This window comes from Gavia stellata, chromosome 3 (genome assembly GCF_030936135.1).
Source record: "Gavia stellata isolate bGavSte3 chromosome 3, bGavSte3.hap2, whole genome shotgun sequence".
Lineage (NCBI taxonomy): Eukaryota > Metazoa > Chordata > Aves > Gaviiformes > Gaviidae > Gavia > Gavia stellata.
In genome coordinates, this window is record NC_082596.1 from 25,244,256 (window position 1) to 25,265,388 (window position 21,133).

The 21,133-nt window shown below is 42.3% G+C and overlaps 1 protein-coding gene across 1 annotated transcript in view; it reads right to left on the minus strand.

Moving 5' to 3' along the window:
* Positions 1-20,252, minus strand: part of MATN2 (matrilin 2) — a 74,788-nt gene extending 54,536 nt beyond the window's left edge. The window contains exons 1-2 of the mRNA XM_059836050.1: positions 20,228-20,252; positions 9,497-9,664 (exon numbers count right to left, since the gene is read on the minus strand). Of these exons, the coding sequence (XP_059692033.1) occupies positions 9,497-9,650 (154 nt within the window). The 5' untranslated portion in view covers positions 9,651-9,664; positions 20,228-20,252. The remainder of the gene's footprint in view (positions 1-9,496; positions 9,665-20,227) is intronic.
* Positions 20,253-21,133: the final 881 nt, after the last annotated feature.

Here is a 21,133-nt window from a genome sequence, read left to right on the forward strand (position 1 = left end):
TATGCAAGCTGCCTACTGGGAATAACCCCTGTCCCCCTGTAGCCTCTGAACCACACATGGGGATTGCTTGGGGAGTGCTCATCACTGTGGGCCAGAGACAGCTCCAGCAATTCAACAGCAACAATAACGGTGGAGTCCAAATGCCCAAGAATGTCCCCTGGCACTGTTTAATTTCCTCAAACATTTCCATTTTGGGATATTCAAACTGAACACATTCAAAGGACCCAAGTTTTAGATAGTGATTTTTCAAAAGTTTTTGCAAGCCAGCTCCTTTAAAAAGATTGATTGTTTAAAAATGAGTTATTTATTTTCTGTTGTCCTACATCTTTATGACTCTTTAATACTTTTTTTAAATCTGGATATTACTTACTTGGTTATGTAGGTCTTTATCATAATACATGAAAATAGATAAATGTCAAAGAAGGCTATTGCTCTATGCAAAGCAAAAGGAGGTTAGCTCAATTTCGTAAATGCTACAGCAAAGTTAAGATGTTGAAAAAGTAATTTATAACAAGTAAATATTAGTTCTATGAAGATGTTTGTTATAGAGTAAGACAATTTAAGCAAAAAGGAAGGATGACATCAGTTGAGAAAAAATGAGATCACAGAAAAATTATTGCCTGAGCAGGCAATGCATTAATGGCAATTTTAAGACTCAATATATTGTGTTTCTTAGCTCACTTCACAGTAACGTATATACAAAAAATTACATGTCCTGCAACACTGCCAGCAATAACACCAGGTTTATTTTTAGATTTTATCTTTGAGTAACAGAAGTCTTCACTCAAAATTAAAAAAGAGAGGAGAAAATTATTCTCCCAGCCAGCACATTATAAAACTTCTTCCTAAATTTCTCTTCTTTCTTTGCCATTTTATTATTTCATTTTCCCTCTAGCCCTCAACCTTACTTGCCTCTCTTTTCTTTACAACATCTTTCTTTATAAATTTCAGTATAATGCCTACCAAATTTGTTTCAAAATGTATGAACTTGCTGGGTGTCAAATATTTGTTCTTAAAGCCCAGAATTCTGGTTTTCCATAGCTAAATATCCAGCCAGAAAGATAGGGTTTGACATGTTCTCAGATATTTCCAAAAGTTTTCTTAGGTCATTAAGAAGGTTTAATCTTCTTGCCATATAATCATACAAGTAAAGAATTCTCAAATTTGCAATTCATTCATAAATATATCAAGAGCAAAACGCGCAGATGGGAAGAAAGACGTATCTATGTATTACCTACATACATCTTCTAGGAAACTGCAGTAGCTTCATTTGCAAAGATCAAGCATGAAGTAGACAGCAGTTAATGTAACATTGTTGCTGTTTGAAAAACACATTTTGTGTTTGTTGCCAAGAGTAGATGAAGAATAGCAGTAATTCCAAGCACTTCTTGGCTCCTGTGAGACGTTTTGTGCAAGTTAGCTTCCACTCCTTTTTTCTTATTTTAATTCAAAGAAGGGCAAAGGATGGTATGGTGCATTTCAGATACAATCATACCTCATTCCTGAAGTAAATGTTAGAAACTGCACAGTACCCCTTTCCTGGCATGCATATGTGCTGCACTTGGTTCTGCGGGTGACTCCCCCTCTTGCCAGCTCTGGGACAGACCCTGGGTCCAGGACCTGCTCCCGTACTCCCTGGCCCCATCCTTGCTCTGAGCCTTTCCCCAAACTCACAGCCGTCTGGCCCTAACCCAAAGATTCATTATGAGTTTGGCAGCTCACCCACTCCTCCTTACAAATTTCTTCATCTGGGAACACTCTCTAAACGCAACACAGCCTCCAGTCATTTCTTTATTGCCTCTGACAAAATCTTTTCTGAACTTCCAAAATTTCTGGGAGAACTGTACAGCAGGAGGCTCTTGTCCACAGATTTCCATTTCCTTCTACATGCAAATGCTTCATTATCAGTCACTGTGGGAGGGTCCATTACCTTGTTCTCATTTCACCTCACTATTTCTATTCCTTCCCTGTCATCCTTTCCAAAATAACAAGGTCATTATTAATATAAAGTCTCTCTAATTCCAGGGTCCCAAAACTGACTCCTAGTATTTCTCCATTTCTTCACTGAGACTGGTGCTGTCTCCAGCATGAAGCCAAAGTATGGTGTAGGGATACTCTCAAGTTTCTTAGTTCTTTTTGCATATTTCAGCTGTTCTGAGACAGAAACTGTTGGGTTTCCTGACAGGAGTCAAACCTCCTTTCATGGCCAGGAGGACCAGGGAGTGGGTTGCTTTCCCTTGCAGGCAGAGGAACACCTGGACAGAAGAATGAAGCATCGTGATATCCCCATGCCAGTCCCGACAGCATCAACATCTACCCACCACTTCCTGATAGAAACAAAAGTTACGTGCTCTCAGCTGAGCGCAGCTCACACCCATGAGAGGGTGTCAGAGGAGAGGAATTCATTTTCTCTGCCATGATGGAGAAGCGTCATAGTACACACAGTTAATGCTACTCTGAATTCAGTTCCCACAAACAGCCTGGAGGCATTTACTCTGCCTATGACTCTGGCTTTTCCTGCACACATCCGTAAAACAACAAATCACAACCAACACAAAAAAAAAAAAAGGTGGTTGCATGGGAGATTATCTTTGTATCTTTCTCCTTGAAGATCTGAAACTTCTATCTTGCCTGAGCTATCTGGGGCACTGTTGGAAGGACACAAGTTATTAGAGAAAGAAAGAGATTAAACCTAAATAGCCGCTAGTAGTACTGCAGAAAATTTAGTGAAAAAATGTGACCTTAATGAGTTTGTGCTGTTGCCTTTCAGGACATTAGCTTAACATTTTAAAAACTCATATCCACGCTTTTTTTTAAAGCCACCCATGTCTTTGTTTACGGGGAAAGCTGTTAGCAACCTCAACATTACTCATTGATCAGCTGACCTGAAACCACATATTTCTATTCATTGGTAACAGTCTAAGTATTAGACACTTTTCCAGAACAATTTCAGAAACAGCACCATGGGATAGTGCCGTATATCATATCCTCTTGCCCCCAAAAATATGTGGGACATCATGCCCACTGGCAAACCATTAGTTCTACCACTTCATCAGTACTTAAATAAGGAGATGGTGTCCTCTATCTTCCAAAGCAAGTTAAAGGCATGTTGTCTTCATGCACAATAGTGTCTGATTACCCTCTCATGCCTATAAAATGAGATGTACCTTAAGTCATGCTGTTTCCAGGATTTTTCAAGTTAATTTTGCACATACGTGCTTTTTTAATTGTTAAGCTAAAGTACTCACAATGAAGCCAAAAACACCACACTTTTGAACATTCAGTGTTCTTTCTTTTGGCCTGATCTTCCTTCAAGACAAAATACACAGAGGAGGCTTTGAGCTCTTTGAGAATATACACATAAAAACAGTTTGTAATTTTACTCAGTGAATTATTGTACAGCAAACTCTTTTTCAAACAGAAACGGTATTTCACAGTAATTTGTGGGGGTTGTAACAACAATTTCAGAAATTCAAAGAGCATTTGCAGTTTAGTACCTGACAGTTTTTTGTAGCAGTAGATATTCTTTCCTCTGTGTGAAAAACTTACAAATCACTTTAAAAGAAAAAAAGGAAACAGAAAAGGAAAAAGGGAAAGGAAAAAAAGGGGGGAAAAAGAGAAAAGAATAAGAAAACAAGACAAAGAGAAGAAAGAAGAGAGGAAGGAGGAACAAGAAAAGGCTTTGTTAGAGGAAATATTTACATGTTAAAGAAATACAAGAAAATTTCTTGTGCTGCTAGAAATAGAATTATATCCCATATAACATTAATTACTGAATTGCCCTTTAAGCAGCTTAAAAGTGAATGCTATTAATACAGGACTTGAAAATTAATAATGAATACTAAATACGACAGTTGGCAAGCATAATGTTGTTATGCGGTTAAAAGTTGCTACCACAGGCCAAAATCCAAACTTTCTGATCTCCATGATAATTGGCTGCAGATGAGCATACTCAGAATAGGACACAATTCCCTGGGGTCTGTCATGGTCCCAGCTAGCCCTCATGGCTCATTAGTTGGGCCTGCTTAAGGGGTAACAGCTTCTGCAGGGAACAGCTGTCTGGGCAGAAATACAATCACCATTCAGATCTCGCCTTCTCAGACTCCAGGACCCCTGTTAGGGGCTGGGGAGGCACAGCCTCAGCACAGGTCAGGCTACCAAGCCTAAGAACCATAGAGAGAAGTTCTCCTACTAGGAACAAAACGCAGAAACCTGAAATAGTGGGGTGGTCTGAACAAGTGCAACCTTCCTGCTGCTGTTTTAGACACCAGCCAGGTAGATAACGGACAAAGCTATTGCAGGGGAGAGGCCGACAGCTGAGAGTTTGAGATGAAAGCTGAAGTTTCAAGACTTGTCATGAAGTCCACGGAAGACCTCTCAGCTATTGAGACGATCGCTACTGGGAAGCAAAGCACACAATTGCTAATATTGCCTTGAGGCACAATGATTGTTAAGATGTACCTACACACCTCAGAAGGAAGAAACAGGTGATTTCGCAGACTGTAAAACGCTTTGCTCTCTCTCTTTCCAAATATAACACATCTCTATTTATATGGCAATTTTATGTTTTGATTAGAGAGAGTCTAAATTGATAGGTATTTGATTACCTTGTATGCTTATAAAAGTTTGGTTAGGATTTTGCTTATATTTTAACTAAACACGTGATAATTCAAAAGATGTAATTTGCAACCTCTTCCTACCTTTATCTACTGCCTGGAATAGTTTTGATCTCCCAAAATACTACACCAGCATAGTATGTCAAACACATATTCTGACTTCACAAACACAATTCTGACTTCAATTGCAATGCAAACTTCAGTTACAATGAGTCTATTTAACATGTTTGAGGACAAAAAACACTTGGCAGGGTTGCATTTATGTGAAGAAGTAACACATACACACATATGCTGAGGCTGTGAATGAGTTTCTTACAGCAGTTATCATCCCATGATGCTTCAGCAGTCCATATTACCAGGATTTAGGTATCTCTGGCCAGCTCTTAGTGTATAAATGTACAATGAATTAAACCAAAACTAAACAGAAATCTTGTGATTTATGTGAAGAAGTAACACATACACACATATGCTGAGGCTGTGAATGAGTTTCTTACAGCAGTTATCATCCCATGATGCTTCAGCAGTCCATATTACCAGGATTTAGATATCTCTGGCCAGCTCTTAGTGTATAAATGTACAATGAATTAAACCAAAACTAAACAGAAATCTTACCTGCATGCCACAGAAGCATCATGGACCAGACTCACTTTTGTCACATATTTTCCCTTCTGATTTGCAGCTAAAATTTAACTCAGAATGGTTAACCTGATAATGTTCTTGTGACTTAAATTTACATACACAGAAGTTTAAGAACTAGTTTGGATATAAGAACGTTTGCAGTAATTTTAACTGACTGTAGTGACGGATTCATAATTTAGTGAGCACTCTGGGTACTTCATATTACTTCCCTTCATATTATTAGTGGAATCATATATATACAACTAAGAGATAAATCATTATATATTTTGCTGCAAAATATAATTTAACACAGACAGGGACATTTGTGTTTAGCAGCAGTTTCTACTGAACAGGAGCCAAGTACATTTCCTTCTTGGCCTCCTTTCCCCTCTCTGTTTCAATTTTGTCCAGTATCAGTTAATCTCTTGCAGTTTCTTTCTTCTGGTATCATGTAGTATCTAAAGGAATGCCCCCTAAATTAGCTTTTCTCCTCACATAAACAGTTATTTTCAAAAACATGTAGGTGCATGTTTTATATTACTAAGGAACAGAAGGAATGATATTGCTTAGAATATTATTCTACAGCTTGTTCAGTTATTCCCATGCATCCAGTTCAGGGCTCTCCACAGAAATATGCCCATGTGACATGAAATACATGCCCAGTTTACAAGAACAGAGTTCACCAAGAAAAAAAAAAAACAACACAAAAACTTGTGGTTTTTCCACAATGTTGAAATTTTGCTTTGCTTTGTTTTATAATAAATGATTAAGATGCAGTAGGATGTAAGTCCCAAATCCGTTCCACCAAAAAACTCCACAACATCAAACACCAAAAAAAGCTACATCTTGCAAGGACTGGTGACATGTTGCTTCTGAACATGGAACCTGCTGAAAGGTGCTGTGGACCTCTGACTGTGGCCTTGAAATCACAGTATGGAAAGCACCACTCTGGACAACTGACACAGCTTTTCATCAGTCTGTTTAGGTGCAGAAGTCCATTTCAGCTATATCTGAAGGGAATTAGCTAATGTAAGAGACATAGTTTTATCCTTAAAACCATGTAGCCAAGTATATTTCCATTACTGCTTTCTTTAGTATCCAAAAAGCAATGCTAAGCTGGCAAACTGTGCTTTCAGTGATCTGTGTGTAATCTAACAAAGCAGCTGCGCTCAGCAGGAACAATGATTTTGTCAGAAAGCTAAGTAAAAACTCTTCAGAGCTCTGATAAAGCCTTTAAAAGAGAAGATTCTAAAACAAAAGATTAATTTTCTTTAAGGAATCAGGATAAGGCCAAAGGTCTAATACTGAGGATCAAATTACTGATGAGGGGAAAGAGTAGGCAAAATTTAGTTCATATGTCATGTAAAGGGAGAGGCGACCGCCCTCTACTACAGGAAAGAAAAATGGACCATACTATTTCTTTCTGTTATTTCACAAGATCTTGTAGGACTATGGAAACGATCCTTTAAAATGTAAACACACCTACATTAAAACAATATTTTCCAGCAATCTAATACAAATTCTGTTATTATGAGAAATACATGTATATTTTCTATCTCTAAAGCAACTGCACATGTTCTACAACTAATATGCTGAAAGAAATATTTGAGAAAATGTTAACAAATTTAATTAAATTGGCACAGTTGACAAATTTTAAATACTTTGAAGTTTAACTCAGTGTTTAAAGAAAGAAAAACCTGCAACGCAGTTCAGCTTTCAAGGGCCACATAGAGAGAGTTCCAAAAACTTTTTGTCTAATTGATTCTTGCACAAAAGATTTCAGCTCTTTAACGAAAACTATTAGCTAAAGCAATAATAATTTTAAATGACAATAAGCAATGCAAAGATCTGCTAAATTAAACAACAGACATTGAGGTTTAGCAGAAAGACTGGGGATAAGAAAAACATAGAAAAGACATAGCTCATTCCTTCTGAAGTCTTTGTTAAAATGTCTAGGCTATTAGCCCTAAGAAGACAATTAAGAAATCTATGAAGTATTAGTGCATGGCTGACAAAAAATTAAATCCTCCAAGGTATCTTTATCTCTATGTGGACAATCCCACAGGATTTTTCATCCATTCCATTTTTTCCAGGTATCTGTTGGTTCTTTGCAGCTATATTGCTCACTTTTGCCTGCCAGCCAACTCTTTCCACAACAGCAGAAATTGTCATCGCCACTACTATTTATAATATACATAGTATATAGAATGGGACAGCTTCTAATCCCTGTTAAATTGCTGTAATTCTGGAGTGATTTTATTAAGTCAATAGACTTGATGTCACTGAGATCATGGTTTGGCCCCGTTCTTTCTCATGTCAGTTAAGGAACACTACAGCTTTCCAGCAGAGTGGCATGCATTTTACACATTCTGTTCTTTACAGAGAGGCACGTTTTAACCATGCCACTGTTTACATGCACTGCTGAATCTGAAGCAGGTGACCTAATTTATTGTTGTAAGAGAATGCAAGGCCCAAGAGCCTGACTCCAAACTGCCACGTACTTTTATGGGCTGGACCAGAGAATGTCCCAAGTTTCCTGCATCATTTAATGTCTTGAAAAGGTTCTTTCAGCCAGAGCTGCCAGAATTGCTTGCATCATGCACATGCCAACCTGAATAGGGATCCAGAATTTTCCAAATGCAGGGACCACAAATCGCTTGGCTTTTGAAAGAAGAAAGAAACAATTTAATCTATACATTTTGATTTATATTGAGTGCTAATTCTTTTCATATATTTTCCTCTATTTAAAATATGAAAAAGAGCCTATAAAAGCAATTTAAAAAATCATAGGGAAAAAAGGCAAGCTGAGAAACGTGACACCTTTTAGTTTCTCCACATAACACCTTGCTATTGTGTTCATGTTCTAGAGAGACGGGTAGTTTATTTCTTAAAGTAATAAGCTCACTTAGGGTATTTTCTGGGGACCCTAAAATATTCAGGAGGGGCTGCTGTTTAATCACATTTTAGAATTTAGGATTTTAGAAAATTTGAGAGTCTTGCTGAGTAAGGTGTGAATGTGGGTATTTCTCTTTGCTGTTCCACATCCATGTTTTTTGATGGACTAGATCTCTAGAGCTGTGATTTTCAGCCTTCAGTTGCAGAACCCCAAGTGTCCTAAGACCGCATCTATTAGTTTTGAGAAAGACGAATACAAAAGGGAAATCTGTTGTCATTTGGCTTAAATTTGTTCTATAGGAATTGAAAACCAATGTTTTCAAGTTAACAAAGGACAGATTGTAAATGGTACTTTATGGAATTTTACATGTGTAAAGGACTACGTTTTGTTTGGAGAAGAGTTTCACTGATAAAACTGGGTGGTCCCCTCTCTGTCACCCATTCTCCCATGTTCTGGCTTTCTTTATTCTTTCTTCCCAATACATATTCTGCAGGACATTTCACATTCTTCATGTTTACCCAGGTTAGGTGACCTTTATGGGGAGACAGGCCATTTAACATCTCCCAGTGGCTGGAGAGATATACCTGATTAGATCTATTATTGATGTGTATCATGAATCCCTAATGATGGGCCGTCTAAACCCCATCCATGCTATGTTTTCATAATCTGACAATTATTTTAAACAATGAGCAAAAGAAAATTATTCTAAGCCACAAACTGTTAGCAGATGAAAAAGTTGACCAGCAAACTACCTGATGACATACAGGCAACAATCCACAAGAGAGATATGAACCTTATGTTTTAAAATATGACAGCCACAAGCTAAAACTGCTAGATCCTGTCCTCAGATTTTTGGCAAAAGAGGAAAAATTACCTACTCATTATAAATAAAATTAACCTGACAAAATGAAGGGTTAGCATCAAGTAATGTAATGACAAGCCTCATTTCAATAGCCACTGATTTCCATTCAATCATCCTTACGCACAGCACATACATATAGACAGCTAAAACTTGCTGGCATGGTAAAAGGCAGCTTTGACAGAACCTCCATGGACTGATATATATTTTCTCTAAACAGTGAAAATAAGGTCTTTCTTCCAAGACAACAGTCCTGCAGCAAATATTTATTTCATACCACTTACATAAACTAGATCTAGTACCACAAAAGTAAACACTTTCTTTCAACAGCTGCTAATTGGTCAACAAACTTTCTCATATTCCTGCTTGCAAATGGCAATCTCCTTTTTATTATAAACTCACTCAGCCAAGGTTTGGCCAGCTGCTCATCCCTTTTATAATTTGTATGTGAGATGGCTTTTGGTGGTAGTGTTTGGGTTTGTTTTGTTTTTACTTTTTGTAACTTACCTAGTAGAGATTGTGAGTTAACATCCCTTCTTCGGGTGAAATGTCCTCCAGGGAGATCTTTTGCCCTGACAGAGACAGCGGAAAGCAGAGTATATCCAAACAGCAGAAAGAAGCATGCAATCATTTTCTTCATCTTCAAGAAATAGAGGGACATTCAAAGATGTGAAACTGCAATAAAGGAGAGGAGATGAGCTCTCTGATGACACAAAAAGATCCACTGTAACCATGTCAGCCTCCCAGCTGCATTGCTTCCCTCCCATCACATACAAACATGCAGATGTACTGGCATGGAACAATACCTACACCTTCAAGACAGAAGATCTACATAATAAAGTAGCAGTTAGCAGAGCCTACATAGTGTTTATACATATTGTTAGTTGACGTTCATAGTTAATATTAAAAATGTATCGACTTTTACAATCATTCATAATAATCAAGTATTTTTAAAGCAAGAAAAGGAACTTTGTTTCAGTCAGCCTGTCAGTATAAAAAGGTTCGAGGAGGACACAAATAAGTTTTTATCATCCTACTCAACACTCCGCTGCATTTTTTTCAGAAGTTTAATGGTTCTTGTAGTCTGAGGGATAGTTGCTTCAGAAAATGTTGGAGAATTAAAACAAGAGAAGGGAATATATTCCAGAAACAGCAACTAGAAATGTGAACTGGCGACAGCTCATGCTTCCTTTTGAGAAGACTGCCCATAGTTACTAGCATGAAGATAACAGTGCAGGATGAATTTTGTTTACTCAAGAAGACTTCTGAGGACTGGCAATGAGCTGGCCATAGCTTATGGAGAAGATTTTTCATACAGAAGAACAAATTAACAAGCAAAATTCCTACACTGAGAGATGATTCCTGCCCAGGAGTTTGTTAATGCACCATCAAAAACCATGGCTGACTCTGCCCACAAACAGAAAGCGAAGACCGACATGCTAAAGGCTCATCTTCTGGCCATGCCCTCTGTTGGTGGGCTTCTTCAGATGGCAATTCCTTCTACTTTCCCCCAAAACTTTAGTTGTGGGTTGTGAAGAGAGCATCTCGTAGGAGCTGGATTCAGCTTTGGAACTGGTAATTTGATGAAGCTTTGTCAAGAGCTCCCCTAGGTGTGCAAGAGATGGATAAAACTACTCACTTTCACAACAAAGAACTGTTCTACCTGAAACTGAGAGGAAACTTTAGAAGCAGTGCAAATTTTAACAGTAATTCTTGGTTGAGTAACTAAGATTTTGAAAACAATTTTAATAGGGTCCTAAACCTGATAAGCAAATAGAGCCACAGATCTGTAACAGAAGGCAACTAAATGCCCCAGTTCAGAAAGAGAATTGATTTTTTTTTCCCACATGAGGTACTCAGTGGCAGAAAAGAAAATTCTAAGTAAATATTTTCTCTCTAATAAAGAGATTTTATACATTATTCTTCAGTCTGTCCTGCACAACCATTACACATTGATCTATTTTTCTGTCTATCAATCTATTTTTCCTTTTGTGTATCCTACTCAGCATCCCCAAATGCGAACACAATGTTCTGGTGTATATGCCAGTGAGCAAAATGGACTGAACCTTTGCACTCAAAATGCGCAGCCAGCCTTGCTTAAATGTTCAATATTATCCAGTAGCAGGCAATACCTGATTTAAGGACATTCAGACTAGGAAAGGGATGTAAATAGTTGGTGCTTATAATAGTAGCCACAAAAATTAAATTTTTGGAGCCCTAGCAGCATGGACACCTGGATGGTATTATTGGTAGAGTATTTCCAGTGCTCCAGTCAGAAACAGATGGACACTGCAAACAGCACGCACCACTGAAAATGGGACAAAATTTTGCTAGAAGCAACAGTTGTTACTGCTGGAGATTACCGATGAAAGCTTCTCTCAGGTTGTTTCCTCACTGCTCAAGACATCAGCAACAAACACAGGGCTCTGCAAGGGGGGCTCCTTTCTCTCTGGCCTGTTCCTTCAGCACACAAGGCAAATGTAGCTCAATGATACACACCAGTTCTAGCACCAATGTTTCAGAAACATAGAAGCCGTGCTCAGAGAGCTAAGGAGCATAGAGAAATATTTCTCATACTTATTTGCAAGGCTGTCACAGGAACCAGGCATGAACAGCTTGTTCAAAAGGGCTGCCTGGCTGTCACCTAGTTATCAGTGGCCTAACTCATCCCTCCTTCCTATCCATCCTAAACAGCTGTGGAGATTGGGCTAAAGCCACTTTACCTGTTCCTGATGGCACATTAATGGAGAACCAACGATACTGTGGCAGAGCACCTTCATATGTCGCTGAACCATCCACTAAGGGCACGATGCCAAAGAAAACCAAGATAAAGAAGTGACTCAGGACAGTCCTACGAGCTCTGCAATGTACCCCAAACTAAACCCTCTTACATTCTGGCACTTAACATATTTTATACCTTTGTAGCAATTTTTGATATTTGGTTAGCAATTTCAAATTCACTAGGACCACAACTGTCCCCAAGCAACTTCAGAAGTAAGAAAAAAAAAAAGTGTTTGTTTACTGTGATTTTAAGCCTTGGAATTCTGTTAGGAAAATGTTTATATGGCATGTAAATATCATATGATTAGCTGATCATATAAACCAAAATGCCTACCTAAGCATTCGTTAGGTGTCACCAAATTCTGAAACGTATTAAAGCAGTAAATTTTCAATTTTGCATGACTTTACCAGTTCCTTTGAAAAGTAAGGGGGGGTACTAAAGAAACAGAAGCATTGAATAACAGTGCCTAGTTTTCTGGGGATCATTTTATTCAAACTTAACATACCTTCTATTGTTCAATAGTATTTCATCTTGATTCTGAAACCTTAGAAACTTAGTTTTCAATATCTGTACCAGCCTGATAACCAGAAAATATGCCTATTTACAGTTCCACCAAAAAAGATCCAATTCTCATTAAAAAAAGAGATCTGTTATCAACACGCTCCTACCCTCACAAACAGTGTTTTAAAATACTGTTTCAAAAGAAAGGAATGTTTAACAGAGGAGAGCTTTAGTTGCCTCGTCTTACAAATTTTGATAGATAAGATAATCTAAAATAAAAATTAAAGTGAAATTGCTTCCATTTTCAATGAGAAAAAACCCAATTTCCCAAAGCCAAAGGCTGTATATGTGATAACAGATGCCACAGATCCAAGCCTATTGCCACCCTTTCAACCACACTGAAAGCTTCTGTGCTGCTTTCCTGAGGTGATGCAGTCTGGACTTGTGTACTTTGCTCTAGTTCCAGGTACATATTTGTGTCCACTGCTGCTTGCATTTTTACATGACCACACATGGTTGCATGGCTTCTCCGCATACAGTCCTCTCACAGCTCTCTGTTTATTTTCTGGGTCTTCTGCAAGGTCCCCTGTCTTCACTCTAGAAGTTGGATGGTGTTTATTGCACTATGTTTGGTATTTAACACCTCATTTTCCCAGCAGGCTAAGCCAGGCTGCTGGCACAGCCCTCTGTAGCTTCACATTGCTGGCTAGCCCTTGCTCTATGTATTGGGTTTGCGTGGCAAGGTTTTGGTAGCAGGGGGGCTACAGGGATGACTTCTGTGAGAAGCTGCTAGAAGCTTCCCCTATGTCCGACAGAGCCAATGCCAGCCGGCTCCAGGATGGACCTGCTGCTGGCCAAGGCTGAGCCCATTAGCGCTGGTGGTAGCGCCTCTGGGATAGCATATTTAAGAAAGGGAAAAAACAACTGCACAACAGCAGCCGGAGAAAAAAAGAGTTAGAATATGTGAGAGAAACAACTCTGCAGACACCAAGGTCAGTGAAGAAGGAGGGGGAGGAGGTGCTCCAAGCACCAGAGCAGAGATTCTCCTGCAGCCTGTGGTGAAGACCATGGTGAGGCAGGCTGTCCCCATGCAGCCCATGGAGGTCCACCGTGGAGCAGATATCCACCTGCAGCCCATGGAGGACCCCACACTGGAGCAGGTGGATGTCTGAAGGAGGCTGTGACCCCATGGAGGCTGTGACCCCATGGGAAGCCCACACTGCAGCAGGCTCCTGGCAGGACCTGTGCTGAAACAGGTTTGCTGGCAGGACTTGTGACCCCGCGGGGGACCCACGCTGGAGCAGTCTGTTCCTGAAGGACTGCACCCTGTGGAAGGGACCCAGGCTGGAGCAGTTTGTGAAGAACTGTAGCCTGTGGGAAGGACCCACGTTGGAGAAGTTCGTGTAGAACTGTCTCCCATGGGAGAGACCCTATGCTGGAGCACTGGAAGAGTGTGAGGAGTCCTGCCCCTGAGGAGGGAGGAGCAGCAGAGACAACATATGATGAACTGACTGCAACCCCCACTCCCCGTCCCCCTGTGCCGCTGGGGGGAGGAGGTAGAGAAAATCAGGAGTGAAGTTGAGCTCGGGAAGAAGGGAGAGATGGGGGAAAGGTGTTTTTAAAATTCGGTTTTATTTCTCATTATCCTACTCTGATTTTGATTGGTAATAAATTAAACTAATTTCCACAAGTTGAGTCTGTTTTGCCCATGATGGTAATTGCCGAGTGATCTCCCTGTCCTTATCTCGACCCACAAGCCTTTCATTGTATTTTCTCTCCCCTGTCCAGCTAAGGAAGGGGAGTGATAGCTTTGGTGGGCACCTGGCATCCAGCCAGGGTCAATCCACCACACTCTACCAGCTGAAAACACATTCCCAAGTACCAAACTTACAAACACTTATTTTTGTGGCTACCTGGAAAATATGTTTCAAGCACTTGGATTCCAGCTGTCGCAGCAGGAGTATTCAGCATTATACCATCGGGAGCCAACTCCCCTGGGCAGACCCAAGACCAAGTCACTGTATGACAAACATCCCGAACACCTCAAAAGCAAAAGACACCAAAAGGAAGTGTGGCAATCCATGGGGCTCAAACAGGTTGAGCACCAGATGCACCAGCTTCGCCTGCTCCATTCTTCTACCCATAGAGAGAGGAAGAAGACAGTCCTATGCAGGGCTTTCACAGAAACCTTGGAGCAGTCAGTGCAGCACGCTGCTCTGCTGGATATGTGAAGAAGCTCCTAACAGAGAAGAGGCAACTGCTGCTCACAGAGGTACAATCTGGTGAGGGCTGCTTGCAATATCTGCAGCTGTCTTGAAGAAGTTTGGTATAAAGGAGGAGATACTCCTAAAAGATGTCAAGTAAATAGACAGGCTCTCTTGTTCTTTTCAGGCTTCCCTTGCTCCCTAACTGGCTGCTAGTCAAGAGCTAAATATTTCTTAGCAATTTTACCTGTGCTTGCTTAGCCATATACCCATGCAACAGAATAATTTTTCTGACACACTGTTACGGATTTTCAATTTTCATGAAGAATACTGAAAAATGAAATTGGGACTTCATCTTTAAAATACCTATTTCCTTTGTTGGACAGCACTCAAACAACACAAGCCTGTTTCTACCCTTTCAAATATCTTTCTGTGGAAGGCTCCTCATAAGGGATTGATGGCTGAGACACTACTGAATATTCAATGTCAGTGGTGATAAATCAATGACCGTCTTCACTGCATGGTGCATGTTATTAAGATTTGGCCTCTTCATTGTGGTAACTCTTAAATAATCTCAAAGGAGAAGAGATGCTCTGTGGCTCATGCTGAAGTCCGTGTCCTTCCATCTCTTACCCCACTTCAGGGAAATTTCTTTCACACAGAATTGGGAAACCCTTCCACTGGCCTGGAAGGCCACCTTTTTTTCACTCAGGTACCTTAAAAATGTACCTGTCTTTGCTGGGCAGATCATGCTGAAAAAGAAATTGGAAAACCAGGGTAGTAATATGTTTCAGCTCATGCCTCCTGCTCCTGTGGGTGGTCTCCTTCCTCATCTTGCAGTACAAGTTCCCTTCCAAGGCTAAATCAGAAACATGAACTTCACAAACCCCTACCCCTCTTTTCTCCAGCTGCCACCAAAACTGGCACAATGCACAGAAGGGGAAATTCTTGGCAGTTACCTGGAACATCAACACCTTTAGTAACTGCAGATAATATCCCCTCTCTTGAACCTATATAATTTCTCATGATAGATGGGAAGAAAAGGGAAGACAAAAAAAGCACCAGAGGCAGCAGTTATTACCACTGTAGAGGCTGCCTTCAGCTTTCCTGTTTGACAGTTAAAAGAGACAGCCATTTACTTTCATCAAGCTGCCAGCAAATCTAACTTCAGTGTTTTTAAGTTATAAAGAACATAAGTGCATAAAAGGGAAAACATTCTGAATTTCTTCCAGCACTCCTTATTATCTGCCCATTTTTAAGGTAACAGGAAACCACTCAAATCAAAAGCTTTTACTGAAGTTAAAGGAACTGCAAACGATCTATATAAGTCAATAAAATCAGAGTCTGTGTCCCCAGGTTAGCAAGCATAGAGAATTACTTGGAAAACCAATGAGCTCTTATTATATGAAAGCCACAAAATATCTCATTCTCAACCCCATCACGTCAGAAATTAAAAAAATTAAGGACAGCAGGCACTGTAAAGCCCCGTTAACTATCAGTTACAGCATGTTCCAAGGTACTTCACTATCCACAAGCCAGCACATGCATTACTAGTCCATTACTCATTAAAATCTCTGTGTGTGGCATGGGTATCAGGACATAGAGTATGAATAATTTCCTCCATCTTTCTGGACCAGTTGCTGACACAGGCATTTTCCAGTTCTGAAAAATAGCTATAGAGCCCCGCTGAGTCCAACATCATAGGGTATCTGTCCCTAGCTATGCAGGTGTTGTGTGGGAGCAGCTGACCACAATCAGGAGGATAATATTTAGCACATCACCAAGAAGCACCCTCTTGCCTTCATCCTTACAAAGGAGAACTCTATTGTCATCCTGTTGCACCAAATGATGCACTGGATTTTCTGAGACTCCTTGCTGCACAAGCAGGGCTTCACTAGGCTCAGCAACACAGGACAGGTAGAACTTCCCTAAATTATGGTTGTCAACTGCATCTCACTGATGTGGTTAAATTATGAAGAAAAAAACAGGTTGCAGGTGCTCTAAGTTTGTAAATTCCTCATCTGCTCCTCAACCGTGATGGCAGGCACTATGTGCACATGAGCACATAAACCTACCCACCACTGCACCAAGTCCTGCAAAGCAGCAGAGCAGTACTCCCTTGTTAACCCATTCTTTAGCTCCTTTTAAGAGGCTAACTTTGGCCATTTGTGCTGTCAGTAGTATCAGATGAATCTGGGAAACTCATTACCTAAAAGTCAATTAGTAATTCATGTGTATTCTGAGACAGACAACCCAAATGCAAACAGCTTTCATACACCGCAAGCACAGCAAGCCACCACAAGAACAAACCTAACTGTTGACTTGGGAACATCAGTCTTTTATGAATCTAAATAATGAGAGTCCAGACAGTAAGAGTAACCCAAATCTGCATTGGGTTTAGAACCAGAAGTTGTGTACTCCAGCACAAGAAGACTGGGACAAATTTTTTGCATGGGTCCATGAAGGTCTGCTTCCTGACAGGAAGTTTTACGGCCACACATTGTTGTTTTGTGTCTGCAGAAGGGCACGATCCTAGCATGTGATGGCAATTTGCCTGTTCCAGACACATCTGCATAGTGATGGGGACAGGATGACAACCACAGATTCATGAAGTCTTCCAGCTTTGTTTCCTGTGCTTTCATATGGTCCTCCTGGTCCAGCACGTATCCCTACGTCAGTAGCTAAAAGGATACTCCAGTGCTCTCTGTACTGAGAGACCCCCCTGCCTTGTATAGCAATTGGGCTGCAGCTGAAAGAAACTCCATCAGTACCTAATTATTCTGACTGCTGCTACAAATACCCACAGCTGAGTTGTATCCTGGACTAATAAAATCAAATGTGACAGTGGACTAAATTACCTTAGATTTTGAAACAGTAAAGGGAGGACCCAAAATGCATTATAGAGCAGTTTCTAGAAGGGAGGTGAATGATATTTGGTAATCAGCCAAATATTCCCACAAATCCAACACTGTACATGAGTACCCGTATGCAGAGTGTAGCTGAATGTGCTACAGGATACAGAAGGGCAACCACATTCTGGAAGCCGTCAGAAGAGCTTGGGGGAATGGGGGAAGAACAGCTTGCCTATCTAAGCACAGAGGTCAGACAAGCACACACACTTCTTGATGAGTACACACACCAAAATATACAGTGTATCAGAAAGAGCAAAGATCAGCATTAAATTTTATTGTGAGGTGTAAATAACATGGTAGGACCTTTACACAATGGACTCAGTTATCTAAAGGGCTTAGAGTATTTGTACTACATGTATAATTTAATTTTCTACTACTCTAATGAATATTAAGGGATCTATTAGTTATTTTTAAGTCATTAATTTGAATCACATATAGACTTCCTGATATCACTGTTGTAAAACTAATAACTACTAAATCATAGAATCATAGAATAATTTAGGTCAGAAAGGACCTCTGTAGGTCATCAGGTCCAACCCCTGCTCAGAGCTGAAGCTGACGACCATTTCATTAATTTCAGAAACTCACCATATAAAAGTTAACGGTGATGTTCTAGAACAGTGCACCCATAGTATGGTTTACTCTGCATAGTTTCCAGTGGTCAGACAGCAAGCTTTAGCAGTGGGAATTCTTATTTTATGACAGCATCAGTCTCCATGTTACGATTTTCTTCAGTTGCCAGTTGGACAATAGACCTTTTCATTATCTTGTTCTTTTGGGGAAGACTCATTTGCACATTCTGGTTTCGAATCTGATCTAGACATCAGAGTTTCCACAAAGTTCCCAGAAGAGTAACATGGGGAAACTGAGAAACTTCACTTTTACCATGAAAAGTAGGTATTTATATGAAAGCATATATTATATAAGATATAATACATATGTGGGCTGCTTAGTTTTGTCTCTGTGAAGTAGAGTCACAAACCATAACAGACTGTTAATTGCGAACACAAAGGCTTTTTTTTTAAAAAGAAAAGGGTACAGTAGTTCTGAAGTTTATTTGCAAACCCACACTGACCCCAGTACCAGCACCAGTGTAAAACAATTTGGGGATTAAAACTACTCCATTCCAAATACTCCTTGCTCATAATGAAAACATGATCTAACAATGAGGACAGTATATAAAAGGAGCTTGTTAATGATGTCCAGATTATAATTAAATAGCAGTGCTTAGTGTTTTACCATCCCATGGAGATAGTTTATAAGTCTTGGGAGAGCATTTAGATCTGATTAGCCTTTCCCTAGTTTGCCTGAACTGACTAAAACATCTTTTACTATTACAGCTGGGTCCCAGGGTCCCAGCTCATAAGCACTAGTGTGTGCATTAGTTTGTTCGTGAGAAATCCCAGTGAAGTCAATGGAAAGACTCATGTAAAGTAATTAGGTGTGAATACTGAATGCAAGATCGAAGATCTTAGCTGCAGCCTTGTGTAACTGAGTACGACATTTTCTTAAGATATAAAATAAATCAAATTTAATTTGATGAATATAGTTATAATCATAGTGACATACCGTACATGAGGAAAAGTTTAAAAAATTCGGTGCTTAAAGCTGACACATCTGTATGAAAAGTGTATAATTCAAAAATTATTTTGTAGATTTTGCAGGATTTTATAGAAAAGCCACACGAGCATTTTATTAAGATCTTGATTTAAGGAGAATTTATGACGGGATTCAGTATGATAATTTCTTATGAAGTATTCAGCTGCCTGACAGTAGCACAGCTATAACGTGTAACACAGCATGTCACCTTTTCAGGTCTCAGTTAGGATCATTCACTCCTTGAATGATGGCCCCGAAAGAAAACCCAAGCATTTAGGAAGCATTAAATCTTGCATTCTTCCCTTTCAGTCAACACTAACCCAGGGTTAAGCAGTGACAGCAGCCAGACTGACATGGAAAGAACTGTCTTCTGAAAGAGGAATATGTGGTCATTAAAGATGCCACAACAATTTTTATAAGATTAAAGAGGACCATCTAGGCTGGGTTTCCAGGGTAAGTATATTACATGCAGCAAGCTGCCCCCCACTCCTTCCATCTCCAGCAAATGCACAGCTCTCAGGAAGCCTGAGCAGCTCCCACGCTGCATGTCAGAGGTGACTGCTCCAGTGCAGAGCTACCCATAGGGCTGTACCCACCGCACAGGGATAAGCCGCATCCTGTCCTGCTAGAAGCTGGTAAAGACACCTGCAGATTACTCACTTACAAATGTTTCTAGGTAAAGTTTGGCTCCGATTCTGCACTGATTTTAAAATATAGTGGGTTTTTTCCTTACAGAACATACACTGTTAAGTGAGTTACTGAAGCATGCACGGGGAAGAGGGTAGATGGGGAGTTTGCTCAGACCCATGCAGTCCAAAGGAAAGGGAAACATTTCTCCTGCGGCTGAAACACGAGCAGCAAACCACGCCAGCAGGACCCAGCAAACGAGCATCTAACCCAGCCCCGGACCCCGCCGCGGCCCCTTGCCTCGGCCTCCCGCTCCCCGCCAGGCCCATGTCGCCCGCGCTGCAGCCCCCGCCGGACGCAGGGCCCTCCGCGGCCGCCCCCTCACCCGGAGGGGCCCCCGGGGCACCGCTGCCGCGGGGCAGGACCGTCCCTCCGCCGAGCCGGGGCCCTGGGACGGGGGCGACCGCAGGCTGTGCCGTGCCCCAGAGGTGTCAGCGATGCCGAGGCCCGCCGGGTGGCGCGGGAGGCAGCGGGGTTGCCGGTGCCCCCGGGCGGGACGCCGCCGACCCGCCTGGCGGGCGGGAGGGGCGAGGCCGGGCAGGACCGGGCTTACCTGAGGGGCTGGTGGGGCCGCTCCGCTCGGCGGCGGGCAGCGGCGGCGGCTGGGAGCGAGCGCGGGAGCGCCTCCTCCCCCCTCGGCACGGCCCCGGACGGCGCTCCCCCTCCCGCCCCCGCGGGAGCGCCGCGGGCTGAGGGGAGCTGCCGCCTCCCGCCAGCCCCGTCCCCGAGCGGCCGTAGCCCGGCTCAGCCTTACTGAGGGGAGGGAAAAGGGGGGGTCCCGCTAGGGAGATACCGGCCTCCCTGCCCAGACCTCCAAAGCCGGCTCTTCCCCGCGCGGCCCCAGGAGGCAGCCGCGGATGGCCGGGCCCCTCTCTCTCCTCAGCCGCCTCTGCCGTCAGGGACGCGGTCCCGCTCCTTCCCGCCCGTCCCGCGTGAGGTGCGCGGGCTGTCCTCCCGCTCCCTCCCGCCTGCGGTGCAGGAAGAAACGGGATCGACGGCCCTCACGGGACACGCGCCGTCGGCCCCACGCCTTCCCGCCTGCCCCCCGAGGGACGCGGGACCCGCTCCCTCCCGTCAGCCACGTCAGGGACGCGGGCTGCCGGCCACGCTCCCTCCCGCCCTTCCGGGCTCCCGGTTGCGGGGACCCCGTCTCGGCCCCGCCGCCCGGTGCCCGCCGCGCACCTCGGCCCCGCCGCCGCTTCCTCCTTGTCAGACCTGGCCCTGCGCGGCGAGGGGGCGGCGATCGGAGCTCCTGCAGCCCCGAGGAGGAGTGCCTGCTCCGGCCGAGGGGGCTCTCCCGGCAGGAGAGGGCCGTGGGGTCCCCGCTAGAGGAAAGCGGTGTGGTTTTGGTCTGGCGGCTCAGTGCCGGGCCGGCGGCATCCTTCCCCGGCCAGCGCCGTGCTCCCCGGGCCAGGCCCGTGCTCCCTTCCAGGGAAGCCGACCAAGGGAAACGTCGGGG